The 18,759-nt window shown below is 48.4% G+C and overlaps 6 protein-coding genes and 1 non-coding gene across 7 annotated transcripts; 3 read left to right on the plus strand and 4 right to left on the minus strand.

Annotated features, from left to right (window-relative positions):
* Window positions 1-159: 159 nt before the first annotated feature.
* On the minus strand, window positions 160-3,835 carry RhiXN_07256 (uncharacterized protein; the record flags this gene model as incomplete). The annotated part of the gene is made up of 17 exons (XM_043327072.1): window positions 160-719; window positions 774-917; window positions 965-1,177; window positions 1,225-1,294; window positions 1,342-1,424; window positions 1,473-1,543; window positions 1,591-1,662; window positions 1,711-1,846; window positions 1,895-1,966; window positions 2,018-2,200; window positions 2,251-2,455; window positions 2,502-2,688; window positions 2,737-3,127; window positions 3,186-3,377; window positions 3,426-3,576; window positions 3,628-3,672; window positions 3,722-3,835. 17 exons carry the CDS (start codon window positions 3,833-3,835, stop codon window positions 160-162), a joined length of 2,889 nt encoding a protein of 962 aa, XP_043185544.1.
* Window positions 3,836-4,487: 652 nt separating this feature from the next.
* On the minus strand, window positions 4,488-5,645 carry RhiXN_07257 (G-patch domain protein; the record flags this gene model as incomplete). Its single annotated transcript, XM_043327073.1, has 4 exons — window positions 4,488-4,889; window positions 4,942-5,029; window positions 5,089-5,161; window positions 5,222-5,645. 4 exons carry the CDS (start codon window positions 5,643-5,645, stop codon window positions 4,488-4,490), a joined length of 987 nt encoding a protein of 328 aa, XP_043185545.1.
* A 726-nt stretch (window positions 5,646-6,371) lies between these two features.
* RhiXN_12448 lies at window positions 6,372-6,455 on the minus strand. The gene has a single exon. It is a non-coding gene; the product is annotated as a tRNA-Gly (tRNA).
* Window positions 6,456-7,050: 595 nt separating this feature from the next.
* RhiXN_07258 (FAD-dependent oxidoreductase) lies at window positions 7,051-8,805 on the plus strand (the record flags this gene model as incomplete). Its single annotated transcript, XM_043327074.1, has 7 exons — window positions 7,051-7,192; window positions 7,318-7,426; window positions 7,481-7,963; window positions 8,015-8,114; window positions 8,161-8,415; window positions 8,478-8,573; window positions 8,626-8,805. The coding sequence occupies 7 exons, from the start codon at window positions 7,051-7,053 to the stop codon at window positions 8,803-8,805; spliced, it is 1,365 nt and encodes a 454-aa protein (XP_043185546.1).
* Window positions 8,806-9,279: 474 nt separating this feature from the next.
* On the minus strand, window positions 9,280-11,670 carry RhiXN_07259 (uncharacterized protein; the record flags this gene model as incomplete). The annotated part of the gene is made up of 13 exons (XM_043327075.1): window positions 9,280-9,456; window positions 9,510-9,645; window positions 9,697-9,755; window positions 9,810-9,833; window positions 9,893-9,956; window positions 10,012-10,167; window positions 10,217-10,424; window positions 10,471-10,572; window positions 10,626-10,674; window positions 10,725-10,923; window positions 10,985-11,136; window positions 11,265-11,405; window positions 11,455-11,670. 13 exons carry the CDS (start codon window positions 11,668-11,670, stop codon window positions 9,280-9,282), a joined length of 1,683 nt encoding a protein of 560 aa, XP_043185547.1.
* Window positions 11,671-11,836: 166 nt separating this feature from the next.
* Window positions 11,837-13,981, plus strand: RhiXN_07260 (cytochrome P450 family protein; the record flags this gene model as incomplete). Its single annotated transcript, XM_043327076.1, has 10 exons — window positions 11,837-12,000; window positions 12,078-12,117; window positions 12,173-12,326; window positions 12,380-12,507; window positions 12,561-12,702; window positions 12,763-13,097; window positions 13,160-13,312; window positions 13,364-13,591; window positions 13,648-13,749; window positions 13,814-13,981. The coding sequence occupies 10 exons, from the start codon at window positions 11,837-11,839 to the stop codon at window positions 13,979-13,981; spliced, it is 1,614 nt and encodes a 537-aa protein (XP_043185548.1).
* Window positions 13,982-16,071: 2,090 nt separating this feature from the next.
* Window positions 16,072-18,451, plus strand: RhiXN_07261 (3-methylcrotonyl-CoA carboxylase beta subunit; the record flags this gene model as incomplete). Its single annotated transcript, XM_043327077.1, has 15 exons — window positions 16,072-16,088; window positions 16,146-16,230; window positions 16,278-16,378; window positions 16,429-16,615; window positions 16,679-16,742; window positions 16,793-16,905; window positions 16,952-17,036; window positions 17,092-17,291; window positions 17,355-17,519; window positions 17,583-17,727; window positions 17,784-17,918; window positions 17,967-17,983; window positions 18,037-18,066; window positions 18,116-18,177; window positions 18,232-18,451. 15 exons carry the CDS (start codon window positions 16,072-16,074, stop codon window positions 18,449-18,451), a joined length of 1,626 nt encoding a protein of 541 aa, XP_043185549.1.
* Between the last annotated feature and the right edge of the window lie 308 nt (window positions 18,452-18,759).

Consider the following 18,759-nt stretch of genomic DNA (forward strand, 5'->3'; position numbering starts at 1 on the left):
GACAGCTCCTCTCGCTTGTCTTACACGAAACAAAATGAGCAGAAAAAGCACAACAGACAACAAGGTTTATTTCAAGGCCGAATCCCAAAAACCATCAAGCATCAAATCGTAAAAAAAGTAAAAAGCATTCAAGCGCGCAGCACTCCAACTGACCACTTTTTATCCCTTGAATGTACCTCTGCCTGCCATATTCTGTTCACTGGGCTGCCTGCTTGGTCCCCTATAACTCGGGGGAAGACTCCACTCGGACCCATTGTGCGACGCCTGGTGGTACATCATCGGCGCGGTCTGCTGTGAATCCTGTCGATGCATCATCGGGACCGACGAGTCCTGGCGGTATAATCCTGGTGGCGCTGGTGGCGCAGACGATTCCTGTCGATACATTCCGGGATGGGCCGCACCCAGATCCATCTCCCTTCCGAGCCGGGAAGGCTGGCTCATCTCCCTCGTCATACCCGGCCGGTTCAGCAATGGCACATTGTCCCTCGAGTCGAGCCGCGAGAGCTCAATGTCACTCCCGTTGGACTGGTGTGGCCCGTGGTTCATGTATCGCTCGTACCCCGCGGGTTTGGAGGACTTGTGGATGCTTGCAGAGTCATCGAGTATGGCGGTCGAGGTCATGCTTCGTGCGTCCCAGTCGAGTTCACCTCGGTCGCGCTGGTAGAGCGTGGTGTCCATTTCGAGTTCGTGTTCTGCCACCGAGGCGAATTTGAGGCCACCTGCGGGAGATGAAAAGGTTAGACGAGAGGATTAGGCAAATAGATGGAACGTACTGGGCAAGACGGAAACGGCCATCTTCTTTCCTCCGTACTCTTCCATCCTGGTTTGTTCCTTGGCCATTCTACCTTGGTACACTTGCTCAAGAAGGCGCGTCATGTTGCTGTGTACCATTGGTGTAAAGAGTTCCATGTGTAGTGCTACAAATTCACAGTTGAGTTTCACTCGACTCGTCGACTAGATGCACTTACAAGGATGACCAAATCTCGACTCCAGCGACCAGTCTTTGCATCTTGCTTGTGCACACGTGAGCGCGCAATCTCGTCCTGCTCGGGCACGAAATGACGGAACTGCTTGTCGAATGTCATGCGCATCCAAAGCTTGAACAAAAGAGTCAAGACCGTGGGGGGCACCGTGGATACCCAGACGTAGGACCTCCAGCCGCGTTGAAGTCCGATAGCTGTAATCCATCAATATAGTTTGAACCCCGCAAGAAAAAGAACTCACTAAGCGTCATGATCAGGTTCATAAAGATGACACCGACAAGTAGACGGTTCATGACCACATTCCACAGACGCTGTTTGATTTGTTAGTATTGTCAAACTGGATCGAGTGCGTACATACTCCACCGCTTTCGACCTTGGAGACAAAGACAAACATGAGCTGGTACTTGTACACAAGACTCGATAGCCAGAACACAACAGCGGCTGAGGAGACTGTTAGGCTATGCGCGGCCAATACGATTTCAAACTTACCAGCTAGGGCCACCAGTGGAGCAAGGGGCGCGTACATCAAACCAACGGCAGCCATGAACAAGATGTTCGAGCTGGATTACAGTTAGCATCTGAATTGGTTAGATAAAGAGGAACTCACTAGTAGACAGCAAAATCAAACTCGGGTGGCTTGGTCCATTCACGAATTTCTCGCGGGGTACGACCAAACAAGCTAATCATGCGTTAATGATGCCCAAGAAACACACGCATAGGCACTTACTGAGTCTTGATGAATACAAGGACTACACTGAGGAGTTGAGCTAGGTCAAATACTGCCAAGAACCCACGCATCGGGAAAAACGTGAGCCAGTAAGACGATTGAACCACATAGGTGTTCTGAATGCGCTCAGGGACATCTGCCGAAACGGATTAGCAGAGCACCACACCAAATCGATCGTACTTACCATGCAAATGCGAGAGGATAACCTTGATATTGCGGTGCTTGCCAATATCGAACTGGATTTGCGTGACAATTTCTACCACCTAGTCAGTATGAATGGCATTGGTTTAACCCAGGTTTCACTTACGAAATGCGACGCTCATCAAACTGAAAATGAAGAATTGGGAAATAATCAGGAACGCAAAGTAACGCGCTACGACCGCTCGGTCTAATCGAGAATGCGTGATAGCACCCTGGTACTCGGAAATCTTGCGCATGATGATCGGTAGGAAGAATCCAAAGAGCGCACTAATCGAGGGAGGTAAAATACCTGGCCTATTTGTCAGCCAAACGTCGTACATTACTTCAAGACTGCCTTACCAGAAACCAGAGAGAACGTCGTGGGACTGCTATTCGCCCATTGGCCCAAAAAGTCGACATATTCGGAGATAGAGGCGAGGTTAGCGAGAGCAGAGATGATGAGCAAAGGAGTGGTGTTGAAGAAGCACACTGCGGCGATGAGGAACCAGCCTGTCGTCCGCGAGCTTGCAAGAGCTGCTTCGCCTTTGGTCAAGTTACTCCAAATCTAAGGTGGATTTAGCCAAGGTCCGGGTCGGGGAACACCAACTCACAATGTCCTTGGGGTTTGGTGCAAGAGTGATAGTCGTTCCTTTGGGGTTCTTTCGGTGCAACATCTGGGCAACAGTATGTGCATACGGGACAGCAGCCATCGACGCGAAACCATAGTTCTCGGGTTTCTTGGTGTCAATCTGTGCACGAGCTTCCTCTACCGCCCTCTCCATATTGGCAATTCGGTTCCTATACGAATGTAAATCGTATGGAGACTCAAATTAGCGATTGACTTACGAATAGAAGTCAATCGCATCCTTCTTGGTGCCTCCCAGCCCGAGGAAACCACCGATGGTTATGGTAGGACGCTTCTTTCCCAGCTTGCCGCCCTTCATGTACTTGACCAAGACCTGCTCCAAGTCCCGTACGGCTTGGTTATGGTACTCGATCATTTCAGGCAAGCGACCAACTCGACGACCGATGTGCACGGCAGTAGTAGGATACGGCATGCGCATGTCGTTAAACAAACTCTCAAGGCCAGGGTCGGACTGTAGCTTTTTGGGTACTTGCACGATCATCAGCGTCCGTGCGTAGAACGACTTGAGATACTCGTCAGAGCGGAACCACGTCAAGCGGAGTTTGACCATTTCTCGCCAATGCCACCAAATCGAGCCAAGAATGATGAACGCTGCGGATAGAATATTAGGTTACATCACGGGAAGCCCGTCCAATATAGATTCGCGTACTGATAGCATAAGCACCAGCTACATGGACGTAGAGAGCTTCGTCCCGTATGTTTTCAATGGTAAACATGCTTAGAATGTTGCGTTCTTTCTCGGGGACATGCTTGAGGTTGTAGACGTAGTCAAAAATGCCCACACCGAGGACTCCAACAACTGCGACTCCAGTAAAGGACCAACGGAGCAGACGTAGGAACCCTGTTCAAATATGTTAGAGTAAGGCGATCCGGTTCATCAAGCACGTACGCAGAAAAGCCACAGCATCGAGACCGATCTTTTCCAACAGCTCAGGCTCTTTGGCGTGGACGAGTGGTTGGACCCAAGAGAAGAAACCAGTGCTGATTTTGGGTGGTGATTTGTCGCCTTCATGGTATTTGGATTTGGGCTCGTAGATTACCTGTAAATGCGTCGGCACCAATACAATCTACCTTGAACGACAAATACTCACTCTGTTTCTGGGACGAAGGATGTTGAACGCCAGAACCGTGGCTATCTGGATTGAATAAGCTGGGAGTTGCTCTGTAAAGCCGACCGAAACTCACCGAAACACCCGACCACAAGACCAAGTTGGAGCCCACGGCTGTAGGACCGACCTGAGAGAGCTTTGCCTCGTACGACTCGATGAGGTTTTGGATATCATCTTGTGTAAGTGACATTATTGAAAAGGACTTGGTGGTACTGCTCTAAGTTGGCCAATCACGAAAACGAAGCTGCACAACTGCCGAGGCGATCAGTGCACCTCTCAATGCGCAGCACCAATATAGCTTACCTAGGATATACAGCTGGCAATGAACAAATCGAATACCCCAAAGAAGACTCCAACGAACCTCGGGTAACAAACAATGATCGTATACTATTCTATGGTCAGACTATGAGGCTCTGACCAATAATGCAACCAGTGCGATAAAGAATGAGTGTAGAGTGCCTAGGGCGTCGTGTCAACCTGCAAAGGGGGAGCTCGTCGTTGTCGATAACAGACAAGTATCATACCCTTCCATTGTTGCAACCATGGATCCGGATTTCAGTCTGTCCGGAAAAAACGCCGGATTCCCCGATTTCCATCAGTGATCACGGCAGCGACGCAATGTAACGAATATGGTATTGCCCAATGGGCGCATGTATCTATAACTACACTCCCCCAACCAAATTATTCAGTGTAAATCCTCGTCAGGCCCGGGGCAATTGGTCTCTAGATCTGAAGCATCGTCATAGCTAGCCCCACACCAAAAGCAATAAAAGTATTTCGTCCTCAAATACTCTAGCACCAATGTCAAACGCTCTTGCACCTGTAGTAGTGGTGAAATTAGATTACTTAAAGTAGAGTCTAACGGAAATACTTGCATTCTTCTGTATATATTCTTTGGCAGCGTCCACGGTCTCCTGGTCAAAGTCTATTTGGTCGTCGGCAACTTGTGCTCTGGGAGCATCGCCCTTCACAGCATCTCGCATTGCAACAAAATCTTCGTTGGATTCCTTCAGAGGCCTTAGACTGTCAGCCTTCATTTGTTCTTTTAACCTGGCAGCAATAGCTCTGTCAGTCCCCAGTCCTAAGCCTTCGTCGAATTCGGATTCGCCAACGGGCACATGGTACCCAGGCTTGGCGTGCAGGGAATTGTCCTCAATGGCACCCGAGGGCGCCCGCGTGAGCAAGTCATAAAGGAGTTCAGGGATAGACGACGGGTCAGACGGATTCAATCGAAGAACATTAAACTGGCAAAATTCGGTTAATTCTTCAGCCTCAATGCATTGAACAATGGCTTACCTTGACGCCGTGGCCTTCATCTAAATTGGCACAAGTCCTCAGTGCAGCGCGCAGACGCCCTTCATCTCTCCGCTCTTCGTAATCACCCCTGGCTTGAGCTCGGAAGTTGTCGTTTCGACTTTTTTCTGCTGCATTTCTTCAGCAGACGCTTTTGCAGCTTTGGACGAGCCACCGAGTGGTGGAGACATTGCTCGTTTACCCAATCCTAGACCTTTCCTGCCTTGTATCCTCGTGTGTCAATACTTGTGCGAATAAAGTGATGTAAAAGAAAGACGCATACCTGCCCAGACGGCAAGAGGTAAAGGCTCAGTAAGATGCCCAGACTTGATTTGCTCAGAAGAAATTTCCCCTGTTTTTTCATCCTTTGCATCATCACTCGGTGGTTTGACCGGTTCCTCCTTTCTACCAAGCGATTCACCAGGCTTGAATCCCATTTTAAGCATCATCGACATGGCCTTATTGGAAGGCTGTTCGCCCTCGGTGGCGCTCTCTTTTTCAAAAAGACTCCGGCTCAATCCTTCTCGACGAGCCTCCTCTTCCATTTCGCGACGTGACTTGATACGACCCTCCAGTCGTTTACGCTCAGATTCGCGCTGGGCGATTCGACGGCGCTCGGCATAGCTGGCATTGGATGCGTCTGGCTTGGGAGCTTCCAGAGATGCCAAAAACTTGTCAGATAGATAGTCGTCTTCTTCGTCGGACATAATAACGCAGAGAGAAACAACAAGTTCAAGAGGTTGGTTCAAGCAGGTACCCAAGGGTCTGACCAGAATGTATCAATTTTTCTCCAGATAAACGGTAAACTGGTATGGCTGTTTTCAAGTAGTTTTCATTCTACAACCAGTTCAATTGACATCGCGCGAGCGTGGTGGCGATATCGAGGGACAACATACACAGCCACCATGCCGTTTACTGCAAGCCAACATTACAGAAGTTCGGTCAGAGGAATGTTGTCGAAAATGTAACCTCCGTCCACACATCGCAGCCGACGAAGTATCTTGAAATAAGCTTCACTAACAATTGCTACCCGTACAATTCAGCATGTTTCGGCCAGCTCGTGAACTCTTTAAATTGTAGCTGCCTCTCAGTATGCTATCAACATGGGCGCCTGCTTCTACAGTGACTGTGTTTTTCAACCTGGCATCAGCATAGTGTGCTGTATGTACCGCACTAAATTTTATACAGCAGAACAGAGCGCATGAGGAGTATGGAACTCTCGAAACCATTCCGAGCGATGCTTTCGGTCCGTGAGTGACAAACAGAGGAAAGCGTACGTACGGGTGTGCTAGACTCACAGTGACGACGTTGAATACCTTTCCAACTTTCTCAAAACTTGTTCAGCCTCGATTGCTCCCTTGATGTCGATGCAAAATTAACCCGGCTCTTGTATGCGCTCGACACTCAATAAATTGAATCAAGCAACGGGAGAATGCGTGAAAGGGGAATCGAACCCCTGGCTAATCGAAACGGTGCAATGTTGGCAACGATTAAGGTTACCACTACCCCATTCACGCTTGCTGGTAGAGGGCATCTACTTAGTTAATCCAAGCTGCTTATATTGGGAATGTTTATGCTGACCAACTCCTAATCCCATCCATATATAATACTGCTGAAATTTCGTAGGACTTTTCAGTTCTTAAACTGGAGTAAATTAGAACAGGTATTTAGTCGGCCTGGGATCTCCTTTTGAATGATGCTAATACACATAAAATGGCATAAAATTACATGCCCGGCATATATCTATCGGCCGATGGCCTTATTTCATTAAGTCCGGTTAGAATAATACCCGAACGATATATGGTAGGCCGTCGGCTTGATTGCAAAGCTCCCCGGCTGTGTCAAGTAATTTTCTCAAGTCATACCCTCGATACGATGTGACCCAGCTTCCTGCATAACACTGGGCTTGCTTGCCAACTCTCATCCCCTGTGAGCTATTCATGGTAATCTTGGCGTCGTGGGGACTTGATAAGCACACATAAAGCTTCAGTATACATTTTAAAATTAGCAAAGTCGCGTGGCCCCGGATCAAGCATGGGTCTTCCGTTTATCTTCCATCCATCCTAAAGGCACCGTCCTACGACACTCGCAAGGCACCCACTCGAGCCCCCCATGCCCCATCCATCCGTTTTAATTCTAGGCGCAGGATGCTTCGGACTTTCAACTGCTTATGAACTCCTTCAGCGCGGTTACCAAAACGTAACCATCATTGACCGGGCCAGCGAGCTTCCCGCTCCAGATGCTGCTTCGACAGGTAAGTGCAGCGGCGATTCATTTTCTCGGAAAGTATTAGAGCGCCACCTGTGCACCCCACTTCTTCGTTTCCTGTCGACGGAGGCGATTAATCAAGGAGCTCGGTACTAATTCGGTCGTGCCCAGACTTGAACAAAATTGTCCGTTCTGCTTATCGAAACCGCGCATACACACGGCTCGCGTTGGAATCCATTCGGGATTGGAAAACAGGAGACTGGGATAATGCCTACCACGAGTAAGTTGAATGACGTGTTATGAAACTCGGAACCAACTAAATCCCGGGGTCCAGGTCAGGCGTTCTGGTTTGCGGAGGTGCCGACGGCACGATCTACTCGAAAGCAGCGCACGAAAACGACTTAGCTGCTGGATGTAGGGTGGAATTGTTGCCCAAAGTAACAGACGTCAGGCGGTGTTTTCCTGCTGGAGTAGCACTCGGTGAAATTGCAGCCGCGAAAGATGAAAACAGTGGGCTCGCGCGGAATTGGGCGTATTTCAACAAAGATGGGGGATGGGTAGCCGCGACAGTGGGGATGAAGGCGCTCCTGAGGCGTGCTCGTACGTATGAGGGTCGAGGATTGACCATTTTGACCGGGCACCGGGTGACTGGATTGGAGATCGACCAGCAAGGTCAGGCCGTGGGGGTAAAAGTAACTACAAATGGCAACGAAGAGATTTTTTCTGCCGATGTACTTGTTTTGGCTACGGGGGCCTGGTCTTCTTCCTTGTTCCCAGATGAATCATTTGGATTAGCGAAACTGATGCAGGCGACAGGGTAAGCAACCGCGTATCACAGCCTTAGAGCTACAACTAAGAGATCTTCCAGACATACATCCCTGACCGTCCAGCTCACACCGGAAGAGTACGAGATTTACAAAAATGTACCCACCCTGTTTGACAAGGAAACCGATTTGTATACTATGCCAGTATGTCCTATCAGTGCGGCGCCAAGCCAATACTCACGCTCAGTAGCCGACTCCATCCGGTCTGCTCAAATGGGGGCTACATCACAAGGGGGCTGTTTCGGCCCACAGCGTTTCAACCCCTCGAACAGGAGTCTCCAAGGACAATGATTCGCCACTTGATTCCACGGCTCGAGTCGGAGTGGACGGAGCTGGCGCGTCATGTGCAGTCCCGAAGCGTATGTTGAAGCCCATGCGTGATGCGATGAGGAAGTTGTACCCAGATATTGCCGACCGAGACTTTGCTTCGAGCCGGATTTGTTGGGTAAGCTGGATATGCATATATTCGCTGAGTTTCAAAACCTCATAATTTGGGGTGCACAAAAGTACGCAGATACAAGCGATGAGGATTGGATCGTTGATTATCATCCTGACCACCCTCGTTTGCTCCTGGCTACCGGCGGCTCGGGCCATGGATTCAAAGTAGGTGCCACTAATAACCCTGGATGGTGTCGCGCTAACAATGCCATTTTAGTTCCTGCCTGTTCTTGGCCGAGTTATCGCCGACCGACTTGAGAACAAGTTGGACGTCGAGTCACGAGATCTCTTTTCATTCACCAGAGTCCGCTCTGATGAACATGTGGAGCGCGCTGGAGAGAGCTTCGAGATTGTGGAAGAGGAACTAACTATTCCCACCGACCTGAAAGCGAAGTGATCTACAAGATTAAAAGTATCATAATTTGATTTTACTAAGTTGAAATATGAACTTGAACGTTCGGAGAAGAGTAACTAGTACATCCTCATTTTTGAGCTCTATGGTCTAGATCAACAACCAAACGAGAGCGATGAAAGCGAGAGCAAGTATGTAAATACACGAGGGCATGCATTGCACACCTTTGGCCTTGAGTTCTCGGCCTGACCGAAGCGCCTGAACAAAAATTACCGAAAGCCCAAGGCAACACGAGTCGCAAAAGGGTATGACTTGCGATACCGCTCACAGCCAGGCGACCAAGAACAGACAAACACACGGACAGGAAAGAACAGCGACAAAAACAGTCAGGTCGTAAAGGTAGATAAATCATGCACATATAAAGTAAGTGAAGGGATAAGAAAGCCAAGGAATGGTCGAGCTGAGAAAAGGGAGGATGGAGCGGGTCGGAAGAAAGGAAAGATAAATGCGCAAGCCAGCTCACGGCGCAAAGGGATGGTGCGACCGCTTAGCTGCATCGACGCTTTCGTCGTCATCGATGATGGTCTCTTCTTGCGTACGTGCGAATCGAACAGTATCAATCGTGCGTGTGCCCAATTCTATATCATGAGGACGACCTTTGCTGTCATCAACGTTCTGTTGATAGCTCGTGGTAACCTAGTAAGTCAAGATTAGACACAGTCCCATCCCATCATATTCAGATAACTTACAACAACACCGTTTTGTGGTGTCGGTCCAGCAGCACGTCCACGGGTCGACTCATAGTAGCTTGTAGTTGGCGGGGAAGACATGATTTCTTGAAGGTCCTTACGAGAACTGAGAGTAACCATGACGGAGATGGCGTACCTGATCAAAAATGTAAGTGCGTTTCAGTGCTATGAAATATAATGTGCGTACATCTTGCCCATGATTAATTGAGGAAGCAAGTGATAGGCCTGGCCAGGCAAAGCCAAATACTACGGATGATGGATAAACCGACTGGTCGCAAAAGAAAAAGTCATAGGGCTTACCAGAACTAGGTTGATAACTGCAATCTATAAAAAAAAACCGGATTTTTAGAAAAGGCAAGCAAGACTTCAGGTGCAGTACGTACAGAAGCAGTGACTGAACTGGTTTCCATAGTCACACGAATGATCTTAGTAATGACAGCTTCCGTCCTGATGATGTGCATCAGGACATTGTTAAAGGGATTTACTGGTCATTACTACGTACTTGCGGAAAGGTGTGCGAACGCGCAGCAAGGTATAGATGAGAATGGCCGAGATAAGGACGTCCAGGACAGCAGTCAGAGTGAGCCATCCAATGATTGGAACCGGGATACTTGGGACAAGACTCAAGCGCACGATACGCTGGAATTCGACCGAAGAGCTGTGCAGCACATAAGATCCCAGACTATATAGTAGATTGAACCGCTTACGCAATGCCGAACCCAAGTGAAACAGCGATGATCGTGCCAACGACGATGAGAACAATCTTGCTTTTAGTGGCCTGTGTAGTTGGCGGAGATTCATTAGACTGGTCGATGGTGTTAAGGCTAGAACTTACGCTGTAGGCACGCTCCAAAAAGAAAACCTGGGCGATGGATCCAAGAATTGCCGTGACACCAATCTCCCAGAACAAGGACCCTGCAATCAAGTGAGGTTATGAATAGTCAATACACTAAAGACTTACAGTCCTGTGAATCGAACATCAGAAAATCCCCATAATACGTAACAGCATTGCGATACAGGTTGATATAGTCCATCACTCCTTGTAGAAGGGTCATGATTGTCACTAGAAAATCATTCTCAAAAGGCGTCTTTGGCGATCCCAGTTAGTTGACTTACATGACGCGACTACGGCTCGGTTGAAAGTGGTATCTGTCGGAAATATGCGCTAAAAATGTGTTTAGACGAAAAACTCATGCAAGTCTGAAAGTGGCGTACCCAGTAGTCATACACCTGTACGCAGAAAACACCTAGGAAAAGTTGTTGCATCATGATACCAGTGACGAAAGGACCAAATGCATTGACGACATCTTTCTGAGTGATACCGGGCGGTAGAGTCATGGCAGAGTGTTGGAGCAGAAAAGCGGAGGATGTACGGAGGGCGGCGGATAACGAAGGTAGCTGTTCGGGAGTCGGTCTATATACCAATGGACGAAGTTCTCAAGCAGCAAGGCCTATTGAATCAAGTTCTGATGAACCTGGCCAGGAGAAGACGATCACAGCGCTGCGCAAGATGCGATATGATCGATGGTGCTCCTAAATTTGAAGGAGATTGACCAGATTTGTTTGCTTCAAAACTAGAAGACAATGCTACTGCTTTAGCTGCAGACAACAGAACTTCTCGTAATATCTGTACCCAAGTAAAAGCAGGCGTGGGTCAGTGGAGGACTAGGAAATGTGAATGACGAACGTGGTCGTCGTTCGTGGTCTTTTAGACTCAACACAGCTCCATTATCCAGACGGGGAAGTCGAAATAACCCGTCCGCTATCCTGGCGCTCCCCTGGGTCAGGTTCGTAACCTTCTTTCACTAGTGCACAGGAATATACACCAGAAGCGATTGAGTTTGCATCAGACAAATCACGGTAAAGATGACCAAGCAACGGGGGACTCGGCAGATCCTACGCCAATTTCGTGCACGAAAATGTCAGAAACTCCGAGACACCGAACCCCGAGGAAAGGAACTGGTTCTGCCCAAACGAACAGCTCATCCATCAACGGGTTTCCGGTTTCTGCTGCTTCAGTGTTTCTTCTCGGATTGACAGTGAGATCGCCCTGATTCTTCTGGAACTCCCCATACCGTATCGGGCTCACGTCAACCAAATGTGCTCCACGTGGGGAGGGTTTACGGCGAGGCAAATGGCCTAGGATGAGATTTGCCACCATCCAATTATGACACGCTTGTTGCCTTCCTAGCAACTCTGCGGCCCAATATTTGTTCGCTCCGAACGAAACCAGATTCAACAAGCACCCCCCCCCCGTTCCTTCTCTTCCTACTCCTCCAAATCCCATTCACATTTTCATCCCGGCCCCTTTACTTTCTCCTTCCAATATGTCGAATCTTGTCGTTCCCGTTGTTCTCGGCTCAACCGTTGTATGGCTCGCCGTCAAGACAATGGCTATCGGGAAGCGAGAGACTTATCTCCCTCCCGGTCCTCCCACCGTCCCGTTGCTGGGTAATTTACATGAATTTCCTAAGACCGAAGCCCATTTAAAGTATGTCTTGCGTCGCTCCTCTTTTGGCTGCGAACTTGCTTTCCTTGAACCCTATCTAAACTCTCCCATTCATATAGACTGACTGAATGGGCTCGCATCTACGGTGGAATGTACTCCGTGAGTTGTGTTTGCTCCGACGCCGTCTCCGGTAGCGATATTCACTCGATTCTAGTTGAAGATGGGCCCTGGCACAGCTATAGTCATTACCGATGTTGCTGCCGTCAAGGAACTTATGGACAAGCGCTCGCAGTCAACGGTCGATCGTCCCCCCAACCACATGGCCGACTTGGTAGCTGGTGGAATGAACATGGTATTGTCCCGTTACAGTCAGTGTCGAATCGTCAAACATATACAACCAATGACTAACGGATCCTTCTAGCCGAGGACTGGCGTACTCTTCGTCGTGCATCCCATGCAATCTTGACCCAGCAAGCCTGTGCCGGACATCTCCCTATCCAACGTGCAGAGGCTGCGCAGCTCCTGCATGATTGCCTTACTACTCCCGAGGTATGTTTTGTATTGTTCGGGTCAGCTTCCTAACCTGACATGGTCCTATTCAGAAATTCTATACCCACATTCGCCGTTATTCGTCATCTGTCATCCTTTCAGTATTGTTCGGAAAGCGTGCACCCCGTTTTGAAACCAAAGAGGTTACCGACTTCTTCAATGCTCAACACAGCTGGGAAGAAGTCCTCGAGCCTGGTTCGTGCATATAGAAGCTACGCCCATTTTTTTTATCTGACTATATGCGGGATTTTTCAGGTGCTCACCCGCCAATGGATCTCATCCCTATCTTGAAACACGTTCCAGAAGCCCTTGCTTCGTGGAAGACACTTTGCAAGAAGACTCGCAAGCTCCAACGTGATCTATACTTCGGTCTCCTCGAGGAAACTGAGCGACGTATCGCTAATCATCAAGAAAACAACTGCTTCATGGAGCAAGTTTTAGCCCGTCAGCAGGAGTTTGGCATGAGCCGTGAGCTCGTTGGCTACCTTGGTGGCGTCCTATTGGAAGGTGGCTCGGATACTACCAGCTCTTTCCTCCAAACGCTTGTACTTGGTCTCACAGCTTTCCCCGACGTTCAAAAGAAGGCTCAGGTAAAATCATTTTGCCATCACGCTGGTATAATTTATTCTGATCTCTCATTACTCTACTCAAGGCCGAGATTGACTCGGTTGTTGGCTCTGATCATGCTCCTACCCCTGAGGACTTTGACCGGCTTCCTTACATCCAAGCCATCATCAAGGAATGCCACCGCTGGCGTCCGGTCGCGCCCCTCGCAATTCCTCACGGCACCATCCAGGAAGAGACCGTGAGTACTTGAACTTTATCTCTCCAGATCAAAACTCATACCTTTCTCCAGTACCGAGGTTACCGCATTCCCGCCGGCTCGACAATTTTCGTGAATAACTGGGGAATGTTCCACGACCCTGAAGTCTACGAGCGTCCCGACGACTTCTGGCCCGATCGCTTCTTGCAAAACGAGTTTGGTACCAAGCCTGGCGTCGACAATACCGATCGCAGGACCAACATGGCCTTTGGCAGCGGTCGTCGATTCTGCCCTGGTGTCCACCTAGCTAACAACAGCTTGGTAAGACTCTATGCGACCAGTTCATTTTGGAATAATCCCTGAGTTTCAATTTTTAGATGCTGAACACCATGAATATGGTCTGGGCGTTTGATTTCAGCCTTGCTACTGATCCCGACACTGGAAACCCTATCCCTGTGGATATCCACGATTATGCAAAGGTTGGTTCCCACTATCCACCTGCCGCATGGTGGTGCCTGACTGACTGCTTGATTCCCCCAATAGGGTATCTTGACGTGCCCGAATCCCTTCAAATGCAAGATTACTCCTCGCAGCGCCCACCATGCTGAAATCATCGAGCATGACTTTGCTGCGGCTGGGCCCGCATTCGAACCCTTTGAACGGGATTTGCGCGAGGAAGACCTCGCATATATTGCCACTCAGCGCAAGTAATCTAGTTGCCTGGGACCACTCAAAATATTGCTTTTAAGTAGCATTGAATCTATCATCGAGATACCATCAATTAATCTCATATATTTCTCGCCCTTTTCCTTTTCTCTCGTTGCTCTTACATCGACTCGCCCTCTCGTTTGCTTTCTGTTTCTTTTTCATCATTATCTGGGATGTATACAGTCGATAAATAATACTACTATGCGACTTGCCTATATTTGAACTGTGCACCCCAGATTCGACGTGAGCTAGTGCGCAATCAAGGGGACTAGTGTGAGAAATGAAACTCAATAGCAATACCCCTTGTCTGCTTGCTCCGCCCCTCTTGGGAATTAGATAGCGAAAGCTGTCTCCGTATATTGAACGGAATGGATAAACTCTTTTGAATTCTCTCAAATCGCCTATTCAAATAAACACGTGGCTCTGCCAGTCTGACATCATATCTACATTACAAACTATAGTTGGTGATATTACGAGTTGGTTCCTTATGCATCACCAATACCCCTGAGGCATACATTGCACATTGGCTGGCTGAATGAAGCGGCGCTGGTCCAAGCTCAAATTCAACTATGTATCTCGCATGCACGAAACCGGGATTGGCGTCCTCTACACAACCTTCCAGTTAAATAATCGGCCACAGGGTTGTGTAAATTACTTTACGCCGGTCATTTATACTTTACGCAGGCTCTCCTATCTTAATTACGTGGTAGGATCAGGTCATTCAGCCCACGCCCATCGATGTTATGGATGTTTTCTCACAAGAAGAGCCAGCGGCGTGATTTCTTCAATAGGTGTCTACCAAAGCCGACAGTTTATTGGCCATTCAGTACCTTCATGCTGATGCTCATGGTGCTCTATAACTAGTAATCAATTTGTAATTGATTATGTATGACGGGCTCCTTAAGCAACACAACCTTCGATATTTTTTCTTCAAACTAATCATTGTGTGCTTGACAACGAGTCTGCTTCGATGCTAAAGTTCCGGTTCTATCATAGTACGAGTAGAATTGTTCGGAGATGTTGGGTCGCAGGCGCGCACTGTGAATTGCAATGCGATCAGCGCCTTTGACAAGGTATGTACAGATGAATCCTGAGACGGGGCGCGCTCGCCATGCTTGGAGAATATTTGGTTTAAAAAGGTAGTCAAGGCTTTGACGGCTTGTCAGCCCGATCGTCATGCGCTAATGATGTTGCTACACCAGTGCCACACCTGAGATTGGACATATGTCAAATCTTTCACCAGAGGTTGGTTGCGCGCGGCTATAGTGTACTGAGATGTACCAATGGGGCTACGGCCCGAGAGTCCTAACTCCCTGCGCGATCAAAGGGGATAATCAGAATTAAAGTTCTATTTACCGTTCGTCCGGGGTATTAGATTAGTAGGATGCATACCTGCTCTGCTAATGTATGTAAAAATTAGTACATATTAGTGACTTCTTATGCTCGATCGGTACTATCCGAATCGATGTCTCCGCCCATACGTCAACTTCATATGATCCAAAGTCCGGACTGTGCTTGCCTGGAATAATGGGTGAGAGCCAACCAGGGCCAGTGAGTTTATCAGGTCTGTAGCTTCGAGGTACTAAAAATGTATCCCTGTTCGGAGCTTGGTGAGCCTGACGGCCTGCAATAGAAGACTCAGAGTTCTTGCTGGTGAGGGGTTTGGAAACTGGATCAAGAGATCACGATGTCGAGCGGCACGTTTTGGATCGTCAAAGAAGCCTTGTAATCTAAGGATCATCGGCTTTCGTCCGATTGATGGTTTAAAAAAAACAAGGCGCCCGCTCCTAGAAGCTTGTAATAATCACACCCTGAAATGTCCACACTGTGTTTCCCAAGAGCTTTTTGTTTTGGCTTTCCTACAAGCCCTGATGTGGCACGAGGGATGGCAGCGTGACATCTGCCGGCTTGTCTTGTCGCATATTTAAGATTATGACCGATACGGTGGCTGGGCTCTTGTTTGAGCCACAAGTCGGTCAGATCATCGTATTACGTTATCAAGCGGACGGATCATTGTGGGGAATGACCAGCGTCCTCGAGGGAGCTTGCCTGAATTTTGCCAACTTTGCTTCGACCTGATCTGGGATCCAAGTATGCTCAGGCTGAGTCGGTTTGTACGCGCTGGGAGGACTCCTGCATTGTCCACATCGCATATTGTGCGACGCAGTGTTCACGATGCATCGAGGTTGCCTTCTTTACTGTCGACAACCAGCCCAGACTTTGTTGAAAAGGCGGAAGCAATGGATGCGCTGGTAGGCTTGCCCGAAACCTGCGACAACTTCTCTAACGCCTTTACCAGGTTTCGAAGTATGAAGAATTAGTTGGCGCCGCCCGTGAGGGAGGCGGAGCAAAAGCCCAAGAAAGAATGCGCTCGAAAGGGAAGAAGACACCACGAGAGAGGTATATAAACTTTAATCAGTCAAAATGTCAATAATTTAATCTATTCGCAGAATCGCCTTGTTGCTCGACCCACATTCGCCATTCTTGGAATTGTCATCGCTGGCAGCGTATGATCTATACGACAACAGCGTCCCTGGGGCTGGCATAATTACTGGGATAGGGAGAATCAACGGTCGAGAATGTGTAATTGTTTGCAATGACGCCACGGTGAAGGGCGGAAGTTATTTTCCTATGACAGTACGTAAAAGCCAGACTGATAATCTTGTAAGAAGGTTGTACTAATTGGCCTTTGGTTGATAGGTCAAGAAACACTTGCGAGCCCAGGAAATTGCCATGCAAAATGGGCTACCCTGCGTTTATCTCGGTAGGCATATGTGGACTGGACATGTCGTCCTTAAGCTAAGTAGTCTGCAGTCGAATCTGGGGGTGCGGCGTTGCCCCATCAAGCAAGCGTCTTTCCTGATCGAGAGCACTTTGGACGCATCTTCTATAATATGGCCCAAATGAGTAGGATGGGAATTCCACAGGTAAATGAAATAGAAACAGAGGGTGATCTGTCTGATTTCCATTCAGATCAGTGTTGTTCATGGAATTAGTGTCGCTGGTGGTGCATATGTCCCCGCCATGGCCGATGAAAACATCATAGTTCGGCAACAAGGTCTGTCGGCACAGTTACTGATTGCATCGATTTCTCCAACCTGGATTTTGTGTAGGCCGAATCTTCTTAGCTGGTCCACCCCTTGTAAAAGCAGCAACCGGAGAAGTTGTTGACGATGAAACGCTTGGGGGTGGCGACATGCATTCTTCTGAATCAGGTGTCACTGATCATCTTGCGCGCGACGATGCGCATGCTATTGAAATAGCTCGAGCATGCATTGCTGATCTCGGAAATGGAGGCTGGGTTGCCAATCCAGTACGTTTATGCATCTAGTTGATCCAGTGAATTGCCATTTCTTATCATAGTGTATGCGGTTAGCCTCTCAAGGTGCCAGAGGAGCCCCTATATTCTGCTCGTGATCTTCATGGGATTGTTGGCACAGATGTGCGTCAAGGATTTGATATGCGAGATGTCATTGCCAGGATCGTAGATGGTTCGAGCTTCCGTGAATTTAAGAAAGAATACGGTCCCACCATCCTTACGGTACGTAGCATAGTTTATATCAGGTATTTATACGTACCCATGTTCAATACTTACTTGGAGTAGGGGTTCGCGCATATTCATGGCTATCCCGTTGGGATCATAGCCAACAATGGGATTTTGTTTTCGCCTTCTGCATTGAAGGCGACCCATTTCATCGAGTTGTGCTCTCAGCGGAAAATCCCGCTTCTGTTCCTGGTTAATGTTACTGGTTGGTGTCTTCTATTTGTTCTGGGAGCTGCAGTGTTGATCTACGTTTCACTCTAGGGTATATGGTCGGCTCAAAGGCGGAGCGCGGTGGGATAGCTAAGGACGGCGCGAAGATGGTCCGAGCAGTTGCTTGTGTTGACGTGCCAAAGTTAACTGTGATCGTCGGCGGATCGTTTGGTGCTGGCAACTACGGTAGGGGTTTCCAAAATGTATCAGCTATGTAGCTGATAATGTTTATAGGGATGTGCGGGCGTGCTGTAAGTTGATCAAAAAGGGATAAGTACTTTTATTTACATATTGTCGGTGCTAGTACTCTCCGCGATTTCTGTGGATGTGGCCTGTAAGTGCTGGGAGCTCTCCTAAAAATTCGTTGCTCAATTTAGTTTCAGAACGCGAAGGTATCTGTGATGGGATCCGGTCAACTATCCGAGGTGATGGCCACTGTATCAAAGTATGATTATTTCTCTGATGTTGATCAAGTCATTGATTTTTTTTTCTAAACTAGGGACCCCGCACAACATGCTTCACTAAAGGCTGAAATTGAAGATCAATCCACGTCATTGTATGCGACTTCCCGATTATGGGATGATGGTATCATTCGCCCTCAAGACACTAGAGATGTTGTTGGACTAGGCCTCGCTCTTGCGGCAAGAGAAAGGCGCCCAAGCTCGAACTCTGCCCAGTCTGGCACGGCTGAGGGAGCTTTTGGTGTATTCCGCATGTAATAAGTTGACGTTTCTCTTCTAAAAAATCTTTTACATCCACAAACTAGTCTTCCGGGCCGAGTTTCTTGAGTTGGCGGGCTGACGGAGCCTGACACTCGCCGGAAACGCGATCACGTGTACGAAGGTTTGCGGATTGCAATTCTGAAGGTCAATTTCTTCCCGACCATTGATTCATGTATGACGTCACAACTACTTGCGAGTTCCTACCTCAGTACTCCAACTTCCGTACTGGTGCAGTTTGTCTCAACCAACCTGTTTGCCTATCATTTGCGAACTGTAACTAAGTACTCGACTCGCCTAATAGCCTG

The sequence above is a fragment of the Rhizoctonia solani genome, chromosome 13 (genome assembly GCF_016906535.1).
Source record: "Rhizoctonia solani chromosome 13, complete sequence".
Classification (NCBI taxonomy): Eukaryota; Fungi; Basidiomycota; class Agaricomycetes; order Cantharellales; family Ceratobasidiaceae; genus Rhizoctonia; species Rhizoctonia solani.